This window comes from Pleuronectes platessa, chromosome 9 (assembly GCF_947347685.1).
Source record: "Pleuronectes platessa chromosome 9, fPlePla1.1, whole genome shotgun sequence".
Classification (NCBI taxonomy): Eukaryota; Metazoa; Chordata; class Actinopteri; order Pleuronectiformes; family Pleuronectidae; genus Pleuronectes; species Pleuronectes platessa.
The window spans coordinates 11845225-11868939 of record NC_070634.1 but is presented as its reverse complement, the minus strand read 5'-3'; the positions used below and the strand labels follow the sequence as shown (position 1 = coordinate 11868939).

At 40.6% G+C, this 23715-nt stretch overlaps 2 protein-coding genes across 3 annotated transcripts in view; both read left to right on the top strand.

Annotated features, from left to right (window-relative positions):
• The first annotated feature begins 4846 nt into the window (after window positions 1-4846).
• Window positions 4847-12435, top strand: fkbp8 (FKBP prolyl isomerase 8). 2 transcript variants are annotated; one of them, XM_053430765.1, is made up of 9 exons: window positions 4847-5040; window positions 5547-5815; window positions 6468-6637; window positions 6770-6858; window positions 7072-7292; window positions 7569-7741; window positions 7820-7897; window positions 10020-10160; window positions 10943-12435. In XM_053430765.1, the coding sequence occupies exons 2-9, from the start codon at window positions 5557-5559 to the stop codon at window positions 11027-11029; spliced, it is 1218 nt and encodes a 405-aa protein (XP_053286740.1). In that variant the 5' UTR covers window positions 4847-5040; window positions 5547-5556; the 3' UTR covers window positions 11030-12435. The 2 variants fall into 2 exon arrangements, with proteins under 2 accessions (XP_053286740.1, XP_053286741.1); XM_053430766.1 differs by lacking the exon at window positions 4847-5040 and adding an exon at window positions 5179-5335.
• A 1118-nt stretch (window positions 12436-13553) lies between these two features.
• Window positions 13554-23715, top strand: part of ell (elongation factor RNA polymerase II) — a 34802-nt gene continuing 24640 nt past the window's right edge. The window contains exon 1 of the mRNA XM_053430186.1: window positions 13554-13741. Within this exon, the coding sequence (XP_053286161.1) occupies window positions 13607-13741 (135 nt within the window). The 5' untranslated portion in view covers window positions 13554-13606. The remainder of the gene's footprint in view (window positions 13742-23715) is intronic.

Below are 23715 nucleotides of genomic sequence, written 5' to 3'. Positions count from 1 at the left end.
TGATTTTCTGTTTACATGATTTTAGGTTATTTGTTGTTTGTTTTTTTGTCACCGTCTCATTTGATGTACCTGTCTTTTTAAAGTTCCTTCCGAACTTGTAGCTCGTGTCTTTGCCTTCCAGATATTTGTAGCAGCATTTTCCATAAACTATCAAACCAAGAGAGATTGTGATAATTGATTATAATACAGAAGTTTTTGTATCCCAGCTAAAACGCTCCACACAGTCACAACAAATTGCTGTTTTCTGGTTCAAGGTGTCTGTTGACAGGTGCCAGCATTTTGTGGATCCTGGGTTTTGTCTCGTCTGTAAATACAACAATAGCTTGTATTGTGGCTGTTTTATTATTTGTTATTTACAAGTTGTCTGTGAATCCTGAAATTTGGTTTCTTCCCCCTTCATCACGTCATTTGATTTCAGCCATTTAATGTGGACTCGTTCGAGTGGCTCTGTTTTCCTCCCAGGACTCATTCTGGTCTCCTCTCAGTTTTTTTCTGGACTGTCAGGGAGATAATCATGAGGCTTTCATGCTTTGAGTCTGGGTTGAACTCGCAGATCCCTTATGATCCACTTTCTGAACCCACGCTAAATAAACGTCTCCTCGGAGCTCCACCGACCTGTCCCCTCAGCTAGTCTCTTACGTGTCGGATAATGGATGCCGAGGATTGGACGGCTGTAGCAGGGCTGCTGATGGGAGCAGAATGATGTACGTACGGGCGTTAACAGGCCATTAAGCCACATTATTCTAAAGAAGAGGAACAGTTATCAGATACTGTTGTGGTGGATTTAGTTCTATTTTTTGTGGGTTTTTTTTTTTTAAATGTATACAATTTAGGAAAAGAAAAGAAACTTAAAGCCCATAAAATCTGCACACAAAGAGAAGCCTGGCTACATGTTTCACTATTTAATTTGTTACTTTCTGTTTGTGTTGCACTCTTGGCCTGATAAACTCACTGTTTCAAGGAGCACATACTGTGTTCAAACCAACAATAACTAAACAACCAGTGTAGCCTCTATGGGTGAATGGGGTGTGCTTATCAATTTTCTGATATCAGTGTGAACAGATTGAACCCAGAGATCAACAGGGTGGTCTCTCCAGTGTTCCTTCAATTTAGTGACACACACCTGCCTTCTTTTCCTCTTTCCTCCCATCCCTCACTCCCTCAAAACCTCTCTCCCTTTCTCTTTACTTTTTCTTTTTCTGTAAATACTGTATAATGCATTTTGATATCATTGACATGTTTTGATATGTCAGTCACTACCAATGAATACAGCTGAAAGTAAATTATAAATAAAACTGTCCATGTTTTTCACAGAGATCAGATGCGGTGGCGATTTGGCTCGCGTGGCTAAATTTCCATTTTAAGAAATGTATAGACAGTAACACAATAAATGCAGACTGTATGCTAAAGACTTGTTTGGTTGGGGGGAAGATAGGACAGAGAGAGGACAGGACAGAGTGAAGCAAATGAGCTGCGGCGTCCTCGCTCTGCCCTCGTCTCCATACGCTTCAGTTTAAATGTTAATAATGGCTGCAATTGATCAGAATCGTTTTTCTAAAGGGCGTTTTCTCACGAGAATAAACATGCAACCTCATATTGCAGTTTTTAATATGAAGGATTTTTATCAATTTAAGAACTTTTGGAAAGGAGAAAAACACTTGTTTTAAATTTACAATAGATTTAAAAAGAAAAAAGTAATACTGTGTCCTTTGCTATTTGCTCCCGTGATAGCTTCGTATAGATTGAAGCTCTCTCACTGATCCTCTCTCAGTCCTCTGTGTATATCGATCGTTGGCCATCTCTGTACTTCTATTGTGATGTATAATACTGTACCATTAGGAAGATTTGCTGGTCGGATGGGGTGGGGTGGGGGAAGGGAATATAAATGATGCTCCTGTACCGTTCATGGTCCTTTCTGATGACACGGCAGTATTCAATATGAAGCAGTCTGTCTCTTGGGTTTGCTTTGTATTTCATGGTAGGATAGTTCAAAATCTTGTCTTAGGGACTTAGGTGTCTTGTGTAGGTAATAAAGATGTTCTTTGTATGTTTCTTTATATTGTAAAGTTTCTTTAGACTGAAAGAAAAACAGATGATTTGCTTATCAAAAAAGAAACAATGCATCAATAATAAATGTCATTTGATTTTTCCTTGTTGTTTGAATCTCTTCCCCTGAATTATTATTCAGCTTTAAGGCCCTGATCTAGGCAGGGCACACAGATTCGTTATATACAATGTAACAAGTGATCATTTCAGTCATGTTCAACTATAAAAAATAATTTCTAATGGAGGCATCATTTTCAAAATTTTGAAAATGTGACATTACTTTGATTTCCCTTAGGCTATATCAAGACTCACTCACTCATTGATTACAAATCAATAATAATTATTATCTGTGTGCATTTATTGAAGTTGACAGCTTATGCCAATGACACAAGTGTTACCATGGAATGACTTGCTGCAGCTACATACCTGGAAAGGATTGGAGTGCATTGGTAGGGCCCGAGCACTGACAGGCACTGACAGACAGTGAGGCCCTACTGAAATTGTAAGGATAATTATTATTATTATTTGTCAGGCAAATGATTTGGCTTTTGAGGGCAACATGCTTAAATTCTTACAAAAAATTTCAGTTTTCAAGGGGCGTGGCAAAATGACTCAACGGTGCCCCGAGACCCCTGTACCGATCTCCACAACAATCGATACACAGGTGTATCACGACCAGACAAACGAAAAGTCTACAGGTGCAATTTGTCCATCTTCTTCCTGTGCTTAGTTTCTCATGGCAATGAGCAGGTCATCCAATCCTTAATGTTAATATAACTGCTAAAGTTTGGATGGCTGTCGTGTTGGCAGGACTTCAACCACCAATTCATTGCACAATATCTTACATTATGTAAATTTAAAAACAAAGAAAAGAAAATATACATAAAACTAAAAAATATATCAAAACAATTAAATTAATTCTGTGCAGTCCACTTCTGCGCTCATCCTGCGCAGCAGCAGACTGGACAGGATTCATTCAATTTTATTTTATTTTTTTATATAATATCTTGCCAAGGATACTTCGGCATGCAGATGCGGGAGAGTGGGAATCGAACCACCCACCTTCTTGTTGAGGGACGACCACTCTACTACCTAGGCCAGACCGCTTGGTCCTTACCATGAGAAACTAAGCACATCAAGAAGATGGACAAATGATTGTGTGTGTGTGTGTCTGTGTCATTCTATGCGGCTTTTGATACACATTTCAGAGAAAACCACTGTATTTGATACTACATATATTGGACAGCCTTATTTAAAAGTAACTTTTATATTTTGGGATTTTAGATACAGGATGATTTAACATGCTTTAAAAACCTATTGTTAGAGATAAACCCAGTAGTTTAAAACCTGTGCTTCTGACGCCTTACAAGAATCACAGTGAGGGACACATTTAATTTAATATAATTCTGAAAATTCATGCAAAACTTTCTAGTTTATATTCGGTGATCAAATAAATTACATATTGTTCCCATCAACTAGCACAAGGAGTAAGGGTCACTCATTACTCATTAATTAAATCAAACCTCCAGCCTCCTGAACTTTTACTTTGAAGGTGAGCTGTCTCTCTGTCCCCCTCTGGATGTCCTGGTTCAAGTTTAGCTTCTCAGGTTGACTTCCACTTCATGCACAGATCAAGTGAGGCCTCACTACTGCACGAATCTACAACAACAACAAATCCCTGAATCTTTGCTGCTTAATTTCCAAGCAGTCTGCTGCTGCTTGTTTCCATGTGATGTCCTGAGGCTGCCCCCTGCTGGCTGCTGGGTTCCTCTGCTGCTCTTGCTTGGTTTGTGCAGCTTGTGATTAACTAAATTTGTCCATAAAAGAAACTCTTTACTATCCTTCCAGGGCAATTTGATGTACAACCAGCAAGCAGTGCACGACAAAAAAAAAACAATATATACTTCTTTTTTTTTTACTTCCTATAACATTTCTCTACATTTTCGTGGGTTTCTCCTGGAACAATTAATGGATATTGATAAAAAAAAAAGTCATGTTACAGGGAACGACACATTTATAAGGGTTTGCAATCTAGTGCAGACCCAAAAAATAATCTGGATCTAGTGTATTTAATTGTGGTTTCATTAAGGGACTGTTGGGCCTTGGTGGAGATACTCTCTCAATAGAATGCCATGCAGGTTACTAATGTAGATAAAGGGTTGCATCGTACAAAACAAAACAAAACATTCCCAGTTACCCCAGCATCATTTAGCCATTAAGACTTGATCGAAGTGCTATAACTGTTGCTTAAAACAGTTTTCATCAGGAAACATTTAAGCACTGCAAACAATGAGGTCTGATGATGATCCCGAGGAGACATACTTCCTGGAAGACACATGATCTACATATATTACATATATTTTATATTAATTAACAGAGATCAATGGCCCTTTATGTGGCAACGGTTATAAATCTAGGTGATTTTATTTGAAGAATCATTCAGTTTTGATTTGTAATCGTAAATTGTTCCTCGGGAGGAATACTAATGAAACTTTATATATATATAATGTGGAAAAAATAAAAGGAATTTAATGATCGCATTTCATTAGAGAACAAGGTTAAAACTTAATAATAATAACAATAATATTACCTTACGATTCAGTAGTGTATCATATACAATTTCCTCATATTAATATATTATATTATATTTTTTCTAAATAAACTAGGATTGGCTACCAAGCCTGTTTGAATAGAGTTCATATTTGAACTGATGTTTCCTGACTGTGGAGTGAAGGTGTGGTTGTCTACAATATTAATCCATCAGGTGAAAAGGTCACACAAAGGAAGAGGAGCTCAAAGTGAACCGGAAGTAGTTAATTGTGGTGAGGTAGACACCGCGCCAACGAAGTCAGTTTGACGCCGGTATCATTAAAGTACACACTCTTCGACGGTATCGTGTTTGGGCCAACATCAAACTGACTTCACCTCTGTAAGCTGGTGGGGGAGACCGCTCGGGACCAAATCAAGCCTCCGCATAACCACTCGTGTTTGAAGGTAACCTTCAGTTTACTCTCCACATAAAGGGCTTTACCGCGGGAGGGGGACTATGTCTGTCTGACGGCGATGTGCGCAGTCTTTCATTGCTCAAATAAACACAAAGCACGCACTTTGCGGACTCTAACATTAGCTAGCTGGCTACACAGCTGATGCTAACATCTGTTAGCAACCAGTTAGCCGCCCGAGGAGGTGGCAGCCCTTTAACTTGATAGAAACTTCTGGAAGCGCGAGGTTAGCTTGGTGCTACTTACTGTTGGTCACATTATACTGTCGCAGCAGAAACACCGAGCAGGCGAGTTGTAGTTTTAATCGTGTATTAATCTGTGACAAATGAGGATTGTAGTTGACTCAGCTCTGTGTGGTTTTTGGATGACTTAGATACTGTGTTGGCTTGGTAATAAGCTCAGTGATATAATATAGTAGGAGTGAGATACATAACGTTAATGGTTATTGTTATCTTCCGGTTGTGCTCTATATTCAAAGTTGCTCGCCTTGTTTATCAGAGTTGTGCTAATGGCTGACAAAGAGGAGACGATGGACTTCTCTGAGGACCATGACAGTTCACCAGCAGCGGAGAAGAACGGACGAACCTCGTTGCTAGACAGCGGGGAGGACTTTGAAGTGTTGGACGAAGAAGACATTGACGACGACCCGCCTCCTCTGGAAGATGCTGGAGGAGGCAAGGGGAAAAGCACAGATGTGTCAGACGAGAGAAACGAAGACACAGATCCGGATCCCCCAGGCCAAGTCGAGGAATGGCTGGACGTTTTAGGTATGTTATATAAACACCTCAATAAAGTTGTGAAGTCAATGTTGATGATGGAATTTTAGCTTGATCAGATTAACACAGTTTCCACATCTGTAACAAAGGTCTTATGATGCACTTGAATCAGGCTACTGACGTATGGTTGTTCCACAGTCACTGGACAGTCACTAGTGCTTTAGATTATATGATGGACATCAGTCAATCAGTCGGTCAAATAATTGACTTATGAGCCAAAGAATAGACAAAACAAGTAAATCTGTGTTGATAAGGAGATTTCATCAAATAGACTTTTTTGTAAAGTTATAAAAAACTATGAAAAGCTATAGTTAATAGTATAGTCAAATTAAAAACCATAAATTGGATAAAAAAACATACAAAAGATGTTAACAGTCAGATACAATGTAATGAAATTTAAAACATATATTCAATAGAATAATGTGTTAAAACCATACTTAAACAAAAGCCAGGCTGTAGAGATAGGATTTTAAGCTTGCATTTAAGTATTTCAAATCTTCCAGTTGTTGTCATGTCTTCAGGTACAATTTGATCCACAGGTTAAAAGCTGCTTCACCAAAGGTTCTTGTCTGACACTTAATAATATTGAACTGACCCGTACCAGAGGACCTGGGAAACTTTACTGATCATTATCTCTCCCTAGGTAATGACCAGCTAAAGAAAAAAGTCCTGGAGGCCGGGCAAGGGCGAAACAGTCGGCCACATAAAGGACAGAATGTGAAGATTAATCTGAAGACCTCCCTGAAGGATGGGACACTGGTAGAGGAGCAGTCTGACGTACATTTCACTTTGGGAGACGGTGATGTTTTTCAGGTAAAAACGCCTTCATTTTTCTCTTAATTATTCTCTCTTTTAGCTACAAATAGTATAGGAAAGTATGTAAGAGTTGTTTTACCTTTTTATCTAGGTTATGCATGATGAAAGTATGGTTTTTTCTTTGTTCAGGCTCTTGATCTCACTGTGCAGCTCATGGAAATGGGAGAGAAGGCCCTCATCCAGACAGATGGAAAATATGCATATGGCCCCCGTGGGAGGTTAGAAGTGTGTTTTAATGTAATTTTGGCATTAAGGGGTTTAATATACACACAAGCTGTAGTTTTGCTTTTAAATATCAAGATATTAACATGTGCTTCGTTGAATTTGGATAAAGTAACATAGCTTTACTTACAAGCTCTGTTCTTGACTTCTGTGTGTGTTATCCAGTCACGGACCTCTCTGAAATCAACTGTGTTTATTTCACCTGCCAGACTTGAACCCAAGGTCCCTCCCAATGCGGAGCTGTCCCTAGAAGTGGAACTGCTGGAATCTACGGATGCTCCAGACCTGGAGCTGCTGGCCCCTATAGAAAAGATTGCCCTTGCCAGCCTTAAGAGAGAGAGGGGCAATGTTCATTATCAGCGTGGGGACTATGCCTTTGCTGTCAACTCGTATAGTATTGCCCTGCAGATAACAGAGTCTAGTTCCAAAGGTGAGATGCAGGTCAAGGAATCATGAGTTACTGATAAGTTAATAACTATTTATGTCTGTTCAAATACTTGGCATTGGGATTATTGCTTTATTACCTTACCAGTGGGAAATGGTAGGCAAGAAAAATCCCTATGATTCAACAAATTTCCAATCATTTTAATAATGCAGAGATTGTAACTCTGGTTACACTGGGTTTATACTCACAAGCTTCTGTTTGTCTGTGGTCCTTTTTGAAACCTGTCTTTATCAAATTTTGTTGTGGATGCTTCTGCTGCAGTTGACATTACTCCTGAGGAGGAGGACGCATTGATGGATGTGAAAGTTAAGTGTTTAAACAACATGGCTGCCTCTCAGCTGAAACTGGACCACTATGACGCGGCACTTAAATCTTGTGTCTCAGCTCTTGCCCATCAGCCAGAGAACATAAAAGCACTTTTCCGCATGGGCAAGGTACAGTTCCTTGTGTTTTTACTCTATCTCCTGTTAGTCTCTGGTAGCTTGTTTTATTGACGTGTGTTTTCCTTCAAGGTATTGGCCTTGCAAGGTGAATACACAGAAGCCATGCAAACTTTGAGGAAGGCATTGAAGTTGGAACCAAGCAACAAGGTACTTTTCTGCCTCTTCTCATCAAGTTATGGTAAAACAGGTCTGATTGTAGAGAAGTTGCAGTTCAGTATTACGACCAGTAGGTGGTGCCATGAGGTCAAATATCTCACCACTTAGTTTGTATTGCAAGGTCAGGTGGACTGCTGATTCATCATTTCAGAGGATCTGTTTTCATGTTGTTGCTGTAAATAGGTTTGCCCTGCAGCTCAGCCATAACTAATGCTCAGGCTCTGTGCCTGTTCTCCTGCTTATGGAGTTGGGAATATGCAGTTCTTTGGCAGAATTCGGCCAAACTCAGCTGAGTGCGTTGGCCTCTTAGATTAGCTGTAAGCTGCAGCAGCATGGTGTTCATGCCCAGAATCCTCCACTTCAGTCCCACACCAATCTGTCAACCTGCACATGGCTCTCCCACCACATTTCATCCCATACACGCAGTACAAATATATATATATATATATATATATATATATAATGCACTATTAAGATTTTTAATACTGCAACTTCATTCGATAGCTGAATTGTTGGCCCGTGTGTAGTTGAGAATTGTTTGCATACCTTGGATGTATATTGACACCGTTCTTTTTCATAGCTTGATTGTAACGACCACCTACTTAGGTGTCATCCTCTGACCGACTAAAGTTAAAGTAATGATCTGAATGTATTTTTACACTCAGTGTTGATCATTCAATGAATTATTTATAACCATCGCCACACAACAACACTTTTTGAGGTAGTAAAGTTCACACACACACAAATGTATTGACAACAGGCCTTTCTGTCAACAACATAATTCGTTCTTTACAAACAGACATGGCATACATATGTATTTGCATATAATACGGGGAGGAGTGATCTTCTCACACGTGGTCACTTGAGACACATTCTAATACAAGATGTGAACTGGGGTACTCAGAGCTGATAGGCTCACCAGTGGCAGAGGTCACCACCAGGTCTGAAGAAGGACTATGTTTACAACTTTCTCAACACATATCTAGGTTTGTTTTTTTAAAGTTTAAAATGGGCATGTGTCTTTGTGCTAAAAATAATTAAAAGTCTCCAAGTGGAACTGCATGTTCTAACAGCAAGAACAGTGGGTGTGCTTCAGTGACGATACAAAAACGCTCCCTTTATAATCAAAGAGGCGGTCTTAAACAGTCATAGGAGTTTTGGCATGACGAGATGACACACTATCTCTCGTCTCCAATCTCTGACAGACATGCTGTCTGCCTTTTTACATTGGTGTCAGCTGTTCGCCCACTATCTTCAACTCTGATGGAGACTTAATTTATCTGTTGTTTCTTGTCTGTTTGAAATGGCGTGCAGAGTTGACAGTTCCAGTATAGATAGCCTCAGATGCCTCAGCACAGAGGCTGTTAGGAAGGGATGTTTAAATGTTTGTTTATCCTACTTTATTCCAGCCTTGAGAACACAAGTCAGTGTGGTGTCATTTTGGTCATTATGATGGATAGCTGATTGCATAATGTGTGTGCCAACTCGCCACGGGTTCCCTGCTTGAACGCTGTGCTGTAAATGTATATGTTACTCTTAGCAGTAGATAGGAACAGACAAATCCTCAGGGTACAGACTTTCCCACCGACTCTCCACTCATTACCGGATCTCCCTCAAATATTAAATGACTTTTGGTTCAATGTTATTGTGAATTGTGTGTAATGGTGCTCCTTCCGTCTATCTGAGGCACATTTCCAAAGCAGAAATATTTTAGTTTTCTCTGAAAGCTGTTTTTTGCCTAGTCACTCGAAAACTTAAGAGCAATGAAGTGACTCAGATTTGAGAAATTTGTTACAACAGTACCTGAACCATATCCTGGAATAATGTTTGTAGACATGGGCTAAATGGCCTGATTTTGTCATGCAAACCTGTGATTTCCTGTAAGACGACAAAAGAACAACAAACACAAACATTGTTTTGATGTTGGCATTTAATCAAAGCTTCATCCATAGTGTTTTTAACGTCTGATCACTTGGTGGCCTCTATTAGGAAGTTAATCAGTCTTTGTTGGTTTTACAGTAGCAGGATTTTCTTCATGTTGGGGTGTTTGGTTGTTCGGGTGAAGTGGCTATTTGTGTTAATGTTTTACTCATCATTTTCCTCTCCTGTCTAGACGATCCATGCAGAGCTCTCCAAGCTGGTGAAGAAGAACTCAGAGCAGAGAGGAGCGGAGCAGGCCATGTATAAGAAGATGCTGGGTAACCCCACTAGTAGCAACAGCGGCACACAGAAACACCGGGCCAAGTCTTCATGGGTGAGAAATTCAGTCATTCCTTGAGTAAACACATTTTAAAGTGTGGGAAAAAAATGTAGCATTTGAATCTGTGTCCATCATCACGTGATACTTATCCACTGTCATGCATGTTCTGTTGCAGTGATAGGGACGTGTCCTCAAATTGCACTTTGTGTAATAAAGAGACCATCAGTGATGAATATTTCAAGTTAGATGAATAATTTCCGGGTTTCCCATTAGCTGGGTGACAATGGTAGCCGTGTTTGTGCTCATTTGGGGGTGTTCTCTTTTGTTAAATAAGTCGTTTCAGTTTTATGATATTTTAGGGGGGGAAATGAATAAAGCTGTTTCTCTTGCGCGTACTCTGGGCTTCTTAAAGGGCTGCATGCCGTTTATCATGCTGCTGCTAACGTTAGCTCATCTAGGATTCCTTCAGTGTTCATCAGTCAAAAGGTTTTTACCAGTAGCTGAATTTTCCTCGCCAAAACAGACCCTGTGAATGACTTAAATGAAAAGTGAAACACAGAAAAGAGCAGTTAAAGGAGAAAATCTGCATTTCTTCAACATTCAGCAACAGGAGGGACTCTTTTTTTAGCTTGTTTTTCTGAAAATACATGTATAAGATCTGGACGTCTGATGACTGAAATCCCTCATTCGGTTAAACCTAGTAAAAAGTGGCAGTGACACAACTTAAAACAATAGGAAAGAAGTTGGCTGATTTTCCGGCTGTCATGATTCAATATTTAATTATTCAAAGTACTTAATATGCACTCTCTATTCTTTCTCTCCTTTTATTTCACTAGGGTCTCAGCTGGAAATGGCTATTTGGTGCCACTGCGGTAGCTATCGGGGGTGTAGCGCTATCCGTTGTCATAGCTGCTAGAAATTGAACCCAGCCTGTAGTGAAAGTCTGACCCCTGCAATGTCAGAACCAATACACAGAAGCACATCTGGCAGGGCCTTCTTAGCTTTGCTCAAAGTGGGTGGAAATGCCAGTCGGGTCAGTCCCTTCTTCACTGTCTCTCGTTTCTCTGCTATGTTTGAGAAGTTTAACGTGATGAATAATTAAACATCGATATTTGCATATGGGAAATGTTCTTTCCAATCGTCAGGATGTTCATGCATATCAGTTGCATTGCCACACACTGTTTTTTTTTCTTTTTCTGTTGCTGCCATTGTTGTTGTCTTTGGTAGCTGATATTGGAAATTGATATAGTTTACTGTAGATGCCACATAAAAGCTATTTATAAAATATTTTCCCAGTAAAGTTATGCTATAGTTTTAAAGCATCAGATAGTGCAGTTAACACTTAACATTTCAAATTGTTTTAATTGTGGTACGAAGTTTTATGTCAACTTTGTGTAATGCAGATGGTCTGTTTGAGGTTCACACACCGGACGATACTTTGCTAGTTTGTCCCATCTCTTAAAAGACCATTCATAGAGTGACCAGAGAAACAGAGACACCTTTACAACTATCAACAAGAATACACTACCTTACTTTAAGTTTTCGGTCTTTTGATGAGTTTGCATGATGGTTATTTTGGCTGAGGAGTGTGTTGTTAGACCTGGCCTCAACACAGCTAAATGGTAAATTGTCTGTATTTATGACATTTTTCTAGTCTTGATGACAACTCAAAGCGATAAGTGGCCTGATTGAGCTCCATGGAACTTGGTCATCTGATTAGAATCCAATGATTTATACTCTGTCCCTCATGTATAAGTACTTTAAAGTGTCAGCTAGTGGAGATATACTGCACTGAATGTTCAGCGTTCCGAAATGAGTCATTTCATGTTTGCAGCTTTACCTTTAAAACAGAGGCAGAAAATGATATGTGAAGTTTATCTGTATAATGTCTGTTATTGATACTCAAGGATAGTTTATTTTTATTATCCAATTCCAGATTAAATTGTTGATGAGTAAGACCAAATGCTGAAGGATGAACCCTCAAGTTCCATGTTGGGTGTTTGTTTTTTTCCATCTTTATGCGCTTACATTTTTCTGCCTGTACGTTTTTCCTGAAATTATAATCCTATGATTGTTTATTTATTAGATTGTTTTTGCTATTTGCTTTCATCTCTCATTTTCGTCCGCTTATCCGGGGTCGGGTTGTGGGGGGAGCAGCTCATACATTTATTAAATGTGATTACACCAAAGCTGTGGCTTCTTCAGTGTACAGTCAGTTCTACAGAGCCAAAAGTTGCATAAAACAAAGTGATCATGATAAAAACCTTGCATTCCCTGCTTTTGTTAATTTTATATTTATCTCAATAAAAAAAATGTTTCTGTTCTCAAACTGTGGTTTCCTTTTTGTGTCATTTTATAATGTATGAGTTCTTTATTAGCAGAAAATAAAAAGAACTCAACAAAAAGAAAAACATACAAATAGGAGGTTGATCAATTATGGGTTACACATCTTTGCAAAATGCATAAGCACTATATTGCTATAATATATAACTTAATTGATCCTCTGTAGAGGAAATTGAAAATTGACGCATGGAAAAGGTATCTGAATAGAAACAGAAGCTAGTATAAATCAGATCAAATTAGAAATACAATGTACAAGACTGTTTTCTAAATGCAATAAAAGCTGTAATTCGTCCCAATTGTTTTGGAATATAAAATATATACAGAAAGTTATGACTTGTCATACTGCTATTGATAAAAACTACATTGTGATAATTATTGATATAGTTGTATTGCCCTACAAGGAGCTTTAATCAATATCAGTACCCAGCGGTAATGTCTGTATGAGTCAGACACATCCTCTATTATAATCACTGCATATTCATATTTGTTTTGAAGACATTAAGATAAAACCAGTCCTTGACATGTCACGGATGATCAGTGTTTACAGTCACACGGTTGTATTTGTTTACACGCGGACATTCCCGAGGTTGATGGATATTCCCGAACTGTGGTTTTTTTCCAGACATTGACGTATCGCTGACGTAACGAGATGACCTGTTTCCTCCTTCCTCCGCATCATCACTGATGAGAAACGTTTTGTTTCCCTATGACTTGAGACACGTATGTTGTGTCGTCCGTTAATCACTACAGCACATCTTTACAGAATACAATGGGGATATATAATGGCATCTGAAACACATTGACTCACGTGTTGTCTAAAATGTGAAGTAAAATTATTGATTTTTTTAAGTCGACGACTTGTCGCGCTAAAATAAATCATTTGACTGTTGATATCAAGAGTACATTTACTAAGTAATGATTTTAAAAGTGTGTCTAACGCGTGTGTGTCTCTGTGTGTGTGTGTGTGTGCGTGTGCGTGTGTGTGTGTGTGTGTGTGTGTGTGTGTGTGTGTGTGCGCGCGCGCGCGTGTGTATACGTGTGTACGGGGCCACATCATTGGCGCTGGGCTGCTTCCTCATGAATATTCATTGAGGAGCGACGGGACTTCTCGGTTTACAACAGAGCGCGTCCGTGCGCGTGGTGGGAACGGCAGCAAGATGGCGGCGCTGAAGGAGGAGCAGTGCTACGGACTGTCCTGTGGAAGAGTGAGCAACGGCAGCAATGTCTCCGTCTTCCACGTTAAACTCACTGACAGCGCGCTGAGGGCCTTCGAGGGCTACCAGAGCGGCAAGGTAAGCGGGCTGTCCCCGGCACCGCGGCGTCCCGGTTCTGCGTGTACAGGTCTGTCCGGGCGGAGGACTCGGTGACAGGCAGAGCGAGGTCAGTCAGCCCCCCCCCCCCCCCCCCCACCGGCTCTCAGGCTGCCTCCCTGCCCGATGCGGCTGCCGTCACGCCGCCGCACACAGCCCGCAGCAGGCTGCTGGGGTAGCTATGGCGTTGCGGACCGTCTACTTGATCCGCCAGCGACTCTCCTCTGGCCGGGTGACTTGTTGGATGTTAGGTGGCTGTTTTAGGGAGCTACACCCAGACTGGCGTCGCTCCGCACCGACCCAGTTATTTAACAAGAGCCTGAGCTCCACTCGTTATTTCACCGTGTCGCTGCGTTTGTTTTCGTTGTTACAACAGTTTGAACTCCTCGCTTGACTCGTGTGAACGTCCGTGGTCATTTTAACAGGAAACATGGAGTAACTTGTGTTGGGAGGAACGATGTTTCCAGAAAGTTTAAAGCTGTCAAAAAAAGCAGGGAGACCTTGCTAGCTTACGTAGCCTCACATAGAGGTAACTTTAAATGTCTGAGCCGTACCCACCACCTCATTAAAGGTACATGTCGATGGTCCGGTCTTTAATTCCAGCAAAGCCGGATGACAACGTGGTGAATAATTTGGAAAAGTACCCAGTGTTATTCACCTGAGTCCTGTCTCCCACCCCCCCCCCCCCCCCCCCCCCGCCCGCCACCGAGGGCTCACGTTCACCTCGCAGCTTCACAACTATTGCAAACTTATTTATCTGGAGATCCAACTCATTAACTCGCGTCATGTCCAGCTCGGATCTCTGTACTGTTGTTGCTCCCGGTGGCGTGTGGCCTCACTGGCCTGGCTTGTTGTGTAGAGAGCAGTAGGTCTGATGATGGCCATCTAATGTTTCAGCGTCTATAAATATTTGACAGGGAAAACCTGGCAAGCCGTGCAGGAGGAAAGGGCCTTATCCCCCAGCTCCAGTGGCCGTGCACAGCACAACTGCAACCAATAAATCAGAACAATAAAAGTGACAGGGAACTGTGGAGCTACGTCACACGGATGAAATTGGCAATATTTGGGGCGACCCCTGGACTCTTTAAGCTTTTGTCATTCCAGCTAGAGTTAGTTGGTAAATTACTGGATGTTTTTATATTTACAAGGGGCCTTTGTCCTTTTAGAGATATAGAGCGATATGACATTTTGGCAATGGCACATTGTGGCATCATGCTGAGTTGTTGCACTTTTTTTTTTTTACTAATATTCCACTAGCATTGTTTATAATTCAGGATAGCTTCTTCCCCGAGCCCGGACTAGTGGGAAGAGTACAGTGATTTTGGCAAAACATTTTAAAATCATATGGTAACAGAAGGGTTTATACCAATGTGTTATCATTTAGATTCATTGTAATTCAGCACAGTCTTCTTTTCACGAGGAGGCAGGACAATACACGCAAACAGCTCAAGCATCTCTGCCTCTACAGTGTTAAGTATTGGCACTTGGGCTTTCCTTGAGGGGTAGATCGTGGCCCACCCGTAGCCCCATCGTTTATTTTCCACAAAGGAGCATTAAATGCACATCCTTATGAAATCTCATTTTCAACATGTGCCAATGTGATGATTACTGCATTAACAACAAGAAATGTTGCTTGTCGGCACATACACGTATGACGAAGGAGGCAAGTTGTGAGATCATGCTATAGGATCAAGATGCACCTTTTAAAGAACGTTTGTCTTAAAGAGAGGCTCGCTACCGGATTTAGTTGTTTTGCACTCAGCAACATTTCCCCTCGTATTGAAGTTAAAGCCCTTACTCACTATTGGATAAGATCTTAGATGTTTGGTAATCAGATGCAGGATGGAATAGAGGCGAGTGCTTGTTTTTACGTGTGTTAAGAGCAGTAGATCGATGAGAAGCATTTTGAGAAGCTTGCACCTTAGCTGGCACAACTGTTCAAATCACATTTTGGCCCTTTGTGGCGAGGGGGTGGGGGTGTTACTGTGGTTACAACTTTGGGGGATCTGTTATCAAATCTCATGGGGCCGTATTTTTTATATATAACAGTACAGGTTATATTTTTGTATCAGACACACACCAGGAACATACAGGCATTAACACACCATGATCACAACAGTTAACAGCTTTAGATGTGACCCAGTCACATTAGCTTCACACACTGACAGATGATGAGCAGACATCATACCACCCATCTGACCCAGTTAGCATGTGGAGGTGTGCCACGTGTCTAAATTAATTCCATGTGCGTATACATTACATTATGGGAGTCTCCTTAGTCAGCTTCACTCACGAGTGCTCAGAGCCTTCTAAAGTTAAAGGTTAAAATTGACACAATGGTTAAATGAAAAACACCAGTGATATGGAGCACATTTGTGCAAAAATAGATTGACAAAAGATATTATTGTTATGCTTGCACTCAAAAGTGGCTTGTCTGTTGCTTATCGGTGTAAGGTTTGTACAAGCTTTGAGCTTTGGTGACAGTTTTGTCATGTGGAAGGTAATTTGTCAATCAAATTGTAAGGGCTTAATTATTAGCACAGACACCCCACCACCCCAAACTTGAGCTTATATTGTTTTCATTGTGGCTCTGGTAACTTCAGGAGGAGCTGAGGCTTCCTCATAACTCAAACACTGGCTGGCACCCAAATGTAGGGGTGAGCTGGGAACTCGATAAAGGAAGCGGAAGAGAGCTACAGAATGACACAAGCCTTCCGAAGAAAAAGTTGTGGTGTGGTCACAATCAGTAATCAGTCATGTTTATGACCCCAGTTTTGCTTGGACAAATATGGTCGTGCCCCTTGACCACTTGCGTTCATCGACGCTGCTCCAGGCCAGTGTAATGTAGCACAGCAGCTTTGATAAATTATCGAATCAAGCTTACAAAATATCAACGCAACAAGAACTGTTAGGCTCTATTTGTCAACAGACTTATTGGAAAGTCACTACTATGCTACTTTGGAGAGACAAGTCTGTGAACATTTTTTCCAATGTAAGATGACTGAATGATAAATGTTGGCCCAGCTGCAAATCTGTTTCTGCAATGTAAACTAGTTCCAAGAATGTTATTTAAACTGAGTCATTCTTACTGTGTTCCTGTAGTGGAACAGCAGTCAGCCACTAGCAATAGTTGAGCTTCCTGTATGAGACATGACTGTCAGCCGGTTCCTCCGCTGGTCGTCTGAGGACAAAGTGAACTGGAGCTATGCAGTGGGACTATCAGCCCAGAGACTCGTGTTTTTTTGTTGTTTTTTTAGTAGGCTGTGACATAAGCAAGGAAATAAGTAATTCTACTCTAGCGTCATCAAGCTGGAGGTTATGGGGAGTGCAGATAAAAGTTTATAATTTTGTCTCTGGATGTCTGTTGTTGCGAAACAGAATTGGAACTGTCATTTGTTCTGAAAATACAAGTAGTCCCATGTGATTGTTAAAACTTTGAATTGGCCCATGTCACATCTTTTTTCTTTTGGTGAGGTAGTGGTTGTAATTGTAGGTATGACCTGAATAAATTCTTTAGGACATGCATCACAGTCGTGGCACTCATCTTGTTGTGAGCTGTTGGTTATGTTTTGCATCTATATTTAAAGCTCTGGAAGAAATGATCATTGTCAATGAACAATGGGATGCATTTAATAAAGCCAGTTTTAATCCAGTTATTTTTAATAACAAGCTCTTGAAGTAAACCAATGGCTAGTTCCTGCTAGTGTTGTTATGTGTTACATAATGCCAGGGCCAGCCAATCAAGGAAACAATAAACCTGTCATGCTTGTTGAGATCTGTCATTTAACAGTTGCTGAAAGTGGGACATATTTAAATTGTGTGGTTTAGAAATGACCAAGGGAGTTTTCTTGCCTGGAAGTCGGAACCAACATTAATGTCTCTGTTACAATGACTACAAATGATTTGGTAGTTTTGGTTTCAAATGGCATTGACAATATAGGACGAGATGTTAAATATCCCTTGTACGTTTGAAGGTCTTCTGTACAATTTAGGTAACCAACTACCAGTAGATGTTAGCAGGTGTTAGTGTGTTAGGGACATAACTGTGCACCTTAACGCCATCCAGTATTTTGGGTTTGTAATCAATGGTACGGGCAGAACATGTGAGTACTCCGAGGCTCAAGGTAAATCTAACTAGCTACTGGCTGGTACTGTATTTAGGGAGCACACCAAAGACTTTTGTTTAACATACCCAAGCTACGTCCTGTCTCCACTAATGTTGGCTGCTTTTACCTAAACCTGAAGTTTTGGGTTTGTAGACGGGTGTACATCTGACTTTGGTGTGTTATCAGTTCGGCGGGTAGTAGATAAAGGGAGATATAGAGAGATAGACAGATATTTGATTACTGGAATTTATCTTTGTATATGGATGAAACATTGACACCCTCTACAAAATCGTATTATTTGAAAGCATCTAGGTTTTAATGTGAGACTATAAGTTGAATGCCTGAGGTTTACATGTAGATATGGATCAATACTCAGTCAAGTACTTGCGGTGGCAGGCTATAGGGTTTATTAAGGAGGTCAGCTTACAGTGCCTGGCTCCTGGCTACCCCCTGCCTCTACCCCTATGGGAATGGTATGGGAAGTAATGGAGACTGGGTGGGGATTATGTTGCTTGAAGCTGGTCAGGCTGTGCCAGTGCGATGGTTATTTAAGGAATGCTGACTCCCCAGTTTCAGCAGGTCACAGGACGCTGCAAGGGATGACCATAACCACTAAGGCCAAATATGACTCCAAATGTCATAGTGTTCCTCCGTCCTGTGGCAGCGTTGACACATGTGACCGTGTCAAGCTTGTGTCACCGCACACGGGGCAGATTCTTTGACCTGCAGTTTCTTTTTCAAGAAATTGGTCAAAGCACAGGTCATGGTTTGATCTTTGGTCAACAAACATTGTTTTGGTGCCCGTGCTAGTTGACCATTATTGGAGCAATATTACCCCTGTAAACAGGTACAAGTGAACAGTATTTACTGGAGCTTGTACATATAGCTGTTTTTATACCTGAGCATTCATCAGTTAAAAAATATAACTGAATATTGACTATGGATCAAAGCCCAGACATGATGTCTGAATGGCTGCTTCATCAATTTATCAAACTTGACAGAATCCAATGATCATTGAGCTACTTTTTTTGTCACTAATTTCCACCATCTATGAGACTATATGTCAGGCTCTTTCAAAATGACAGATGGTTGAAACAAGTGTTGGCTACATTATTTATTTTAAGTCCTGTAGCAATTGAATATTCAAGCAGCACGAGTAATGAGCCACTGTTATTGTGGGAGTATTCACCTAAAGCCATTGGAAGTGCCAGTAATGAAACTGGACTTCTTTGCTTGGATTATAAGCTGCTCTGTTACATGAAAAGTTTATAAACAAAACATTTTCTATCAACACTTTGCCATTGAATTTTTGTTTGAATTAATAGATTTTTATTATGTCATGCCAGAAAATGAGACTCCAAAAAAGCTAGCTTTATATATTCATACCAAAAGTTTTTTTGTCATCTCATAGAGATGTATACAAGATGTAAATGGCAGCCAATAACAAATCATGAGGCAAGTTGTAATAATCACGACTGTAATAGGGAACATAGCATCTGTTAAATCAAGGTAAAAAATGGTGCCAATGTTTGTCTGACCAGAGAAAGATAGATTTGAGAAGAGACCTTGCTGTAGATTGTAATGAGATTATTTTTATATGATGGGGAAAAAAGTCAAACTCACTTCAGTTTTCTGCTAAATATCACATTTTGTGCTTTTTTAAATTGTACTGGAGCTGATGACAACTTTCAGTGGTGGCACATCCAAGTGAAACCATAATGTTTTGTCCACACTCTTTGGCTTTCAAACACAGATAATTGTGAAAACAGTGGTCTCATGTTGCGTTTTGGATGAAGCTGTTAAAACAACAGAGATGTATTCCTTCACAGACTTCAGGTGTCATTAAACAGAAATGTTACTGTAGCCAACAACACCATACAGTGGTTGGCAGTAGTTATTTTGTGAGGGAACTGGGCAAGCATACTACTGGGATTTTCAATTGATGTCTCACTGAACAGTATTGCTATACATCAGACTCATAAAATAAACTATCATGAACTAAGTTTAACCCCAAAATACCAAATGGAGTAACTGGACAAATAATGGTTGAGCTTAGCTTACCCAAAAAGAGGAAAGAAAGCCATTTCCTGAAATTTTTGGGAGGAGCTCTATGTGAGAATGTAAATGTCACTTACTCAAGACATTTAACATAACTTTTCCTGCCTGGGCCCTAGTACAATATCCGTGTGAGCCCATGTGAGAATACAGCAGGAAAATCTCTGGAAAAGAGGGTTAGTGTGCTGTTGAAGTTTCTAACACCCTAACAATTTCTGGACATTAAACTGGACGAATGCAAATAGTTTTGAATGTTTCAGCAAGTATAACTATCCCAGCTGACTCCGTAGCTTCCCATCAACTTCAATGTGCTATAAACAAAAACACATGGTTTCTGTGGTGCAATATATATGTAATGTTCTGCCTCCTATATGCCCCACCCAGACGTCAGCCCTGGCAAAGAAATGTTTCTGTTGTGAACGTGTCTGACCTCCAAGACAATCCCATCCTGTGTTTTCATGCGTTCTTCATATGTGTAAGGCAAAATGTCTGCACAAAATTTTTCTGAACTTTTTCGCAGTTCCTGTCTGAAAACAAAATGTCCTGCTCCTCTCCGCACAACCAACAAGTGGTGCAAAAACAAAGAAACGTGTTTTGTAATTTCAAGCATAAGATCAAATGTAGCTCAGCAGTCATGAAATGGAAAACACTATAAACCTCAAAGGGTTTCTTTCGAGCAATGAAGAACCAGTTCAACTAAATACACCAACAAGTAGGTCCAATTAAGCCTGTGTGAAAACTGTGTCACTTCAAATACTCGCTTGACACTCCTCTGTCACAGCTATTTTAAAGACTAGACTATTACGCCACGTGTCACACACTGGGCACACTCCGTAATGATGCATGCACACTTAAGATTGAGAGTGGGTACACTCGGTACCATCTCACACTTGCAAAGTGCATAGCACACTGTGCTCTTTCCACCTCTGAAATACTAGACAGGTGGAACATCCCATCATTATGACAGCTACGTATGTAACCTAACACATGACAATTTGGGTGCCACGGCCAATACCCATAGGGATTTGAATATGGCTATTCCTGTATGCATTTACTACAAAAACAAAGAAACCCAGTGGCATTGCAACATGAGCGAAGGAGTACAGTTACACTGTGGGGAAATAATTTAACTTGATCTATTAAGCCCGTATTAAGTGACTGGTCCTTTTCTACGACTAACAGCTAGGTTCTTGCACAGATAAAATCCTAACATGTTAAATTCAAGTTCACTGAAACTATTGTCATAATATAGCATCTTGTAATTGCTTTTGCAGTGCTCATTCTAAACCTGCCTGTTGGGAATGGGCTGTGGTGATGCCGGTTGCAGCTTTCTTTCTGAAACTGTAAAAGTGACCAGCAGTAACTGAGCCGTGGCAAGTAAAGGCCGGCTGCAGGAGTCAGTCCACAGGACACTGAAGCCTCGCCATAGCTGCTCTACAAAGAGCTGTTCAGCTGTTTATTCAAAGTTCAGTGTAGCTCGAGTCAGTACGCAGCCCTGATTAGAAGAATCAGTTGTCGTTGCCATGAACACGCTGTCATTGTGACGTCACTTACATTGATGAAGGCCAACCGCCGCTGCTGCTATGGTCACCTGTTTCTTCAGTTTAATCACACCAAATTCGACACCGTCCTTCCCCAGGCCCGATAAAATTAACAGATCTCTAGGTGTTCTGGATGTTCTCTGTAAGGTTTCCAGATGGTTTGTAGTTTAACTTGTCAATTTAATACCCAATTAAACTGCTGCACAGATTTGAACTTGACCAAGTCGACCAGGGAGGTTTTTAAACTCAATTCACAGTTTACTTGTCTACGTTCATTTGTCTAGAATAATGCATTGGACACCTTTTTGGCAAAGCAATCAAAACAACTTGGGCGAAATTCCACTGCTGAAGATCCTATAATACAATCAAGCCCCATTATGAATTCTAAATGCACCGTGAGGTTGTCTTGTCAACTGTTGTCTCTAAGGTAAAGAAGGAACTTTTACTCTCAAGTTTGGAATCCTGACATAAAATCCTTTGTTTAAGTGACTGTGTTATTGATGGAAATTTGGATAAAGTGTGTTGTACTGATCCAAAAGACTTCCAGATCATGTTAAATTGTAATCACTATTAAGTTGTGCAGCAGTTAAATTATTTGCACACAAAATATCGTTAGAGAACTTCAGGTCAGTGTCGAATGCTGGGCAAAGTACAATATGAAGACAAGCTTTTATGTCGTAAGAACAACATTTCCATCAGTTCAGTTTTATCATGAGCTGCGTCTGTCCAGTTGATCCCCATTCTATCACTGTTTGGCAGTGTGTGAGAACATCCATGGCCTTGTCATCGATCCACGCTCGGGACCCGTACTCTGTCCCTAAGGTTAGCTCTGTGGAACATTCTGGGCTCAGGTCCCAGAAAATAGTGACATGTCAGCAGCTCATTCAAATGAACAGGCTGAGGGTAGCACTATGCTCGCAGCACTGTGGTGGGGGAGGGGTACAGGGTGGTTGGAAGTGCTAAAACTGGTGCTGTGTTAAACATTTCAGGGGGAAGCTAGGGAGTGTGGCTCCATGAAGGGTCGGACGTTCCTCGGGAGCTTTTGACTGTTCAGAGCTCAGTACAAACTGACACCGTTTTTTGTTGCTCACAAAATATTCATAGCAGTGGTTTGCCTCTTTCCTACGTCATCAATAAAAACACAACCTCATGAACATGAGTGGGTTTGTCAGAAGCTATTGAACATGCTACTACTTAGAAAGAATCCGGCATTTTCAGCTTAGTTGTTGGGCTATGAATGCAATCAATTATTACACCAGACTTGGTGAAGGCTTAGCTGGCAAGGTGTTGTAACCATGCAGCTGGTGAAACAAGTTTAGCAACACCAAGGATTAGCAGAATTATCTGAAGGCTGCAAAGTTCTGGAAGTAAAGTCTGGGTAATATTTACACAGCCTTCCACATGTGCGACATGAGCACAATCCATTTGCTCAAGTCAATTTATCACAGTACAGCAGTACCTAAATGGAGCGACGCATTGGCATAATGTCACCGCTGCTTTTTATAACCCAGTGACCCCAATCAATTCATTTACCGACATATCCTCTATGGATGTCATTACGAATGGCTGGCTGCTATGAAAATAAATAAGCTGCAAGTCTTCTGCTCAATCTAAACGGTGCAATCTGGGTACAATGTGTTGAACAATTGTGTCTCTCCCACCTAGATTGCATGATTACATTAAGGGAATCATTTTATAGCATGTACTGGCTTTATAACTGTGGTACTGATTCACTTAATAATGTGTCATTGACCGTGGCACACATTTTGTGGCCTAATGGTTAAAGCACATACCACATAATGACAACGTCCAGTTGTTTTAACGATTTGTTACCTGTCATATCCATATCTATCAAATACATATCAATACTCAGTAGAAGGTATACCTCCGCCAAGGCCCAGCAATCACGCTAAGGCGAATTCATAGATACCAAGTCTGCCAGTCCACTGTGGTCCTCATCATATAAATGTCATCCACCCATGTCCGCAAGGGTAGGCACCGACCCTCATGCAGATGTCCCAAACTGTGCGCACTTACCGTGCAATGCTCCACATTGGGGCTAGGCAAATTTGGTCGAAAGCACAGACAGGAAATACCACTAATCTTTTTTACCATCTAAAGTAGAAATGACAGAGTGATTTGGTTTAAATCGTGAAATTACAAATTATCGTGCTACATTTTTTTTCGTATGGCCCAGCCCTACTTCACATACAATTTATTCACCTACAGTAATACTTTTGGGGATAATGTGATG

Bases quoted from the DNA above. Each gene is read 5' to 3' on its own strand.
- fkbp8 (XM_053430765.1), top strand. From the start codon at position 5,557: ATGGCTGACAAAGAGGAGACGATGGACTTCTCTGAGGACCATGACAGT. The intron at 6,859-7,071 runs GTTAGAAGTGTG...TTCACCTGCCAG, and splicing joins GCATATGGCCCCCGTGGGAG to ACTTGAACCCAAGGTCCCTC. The intron at 7,898-10,019 runs GTACTTTTCTGC...TCTCCTGTCTAG, and splicing joins AGTTGGAACCAAGCAACAAG to ACGATCCATGCAGAGCTCTC.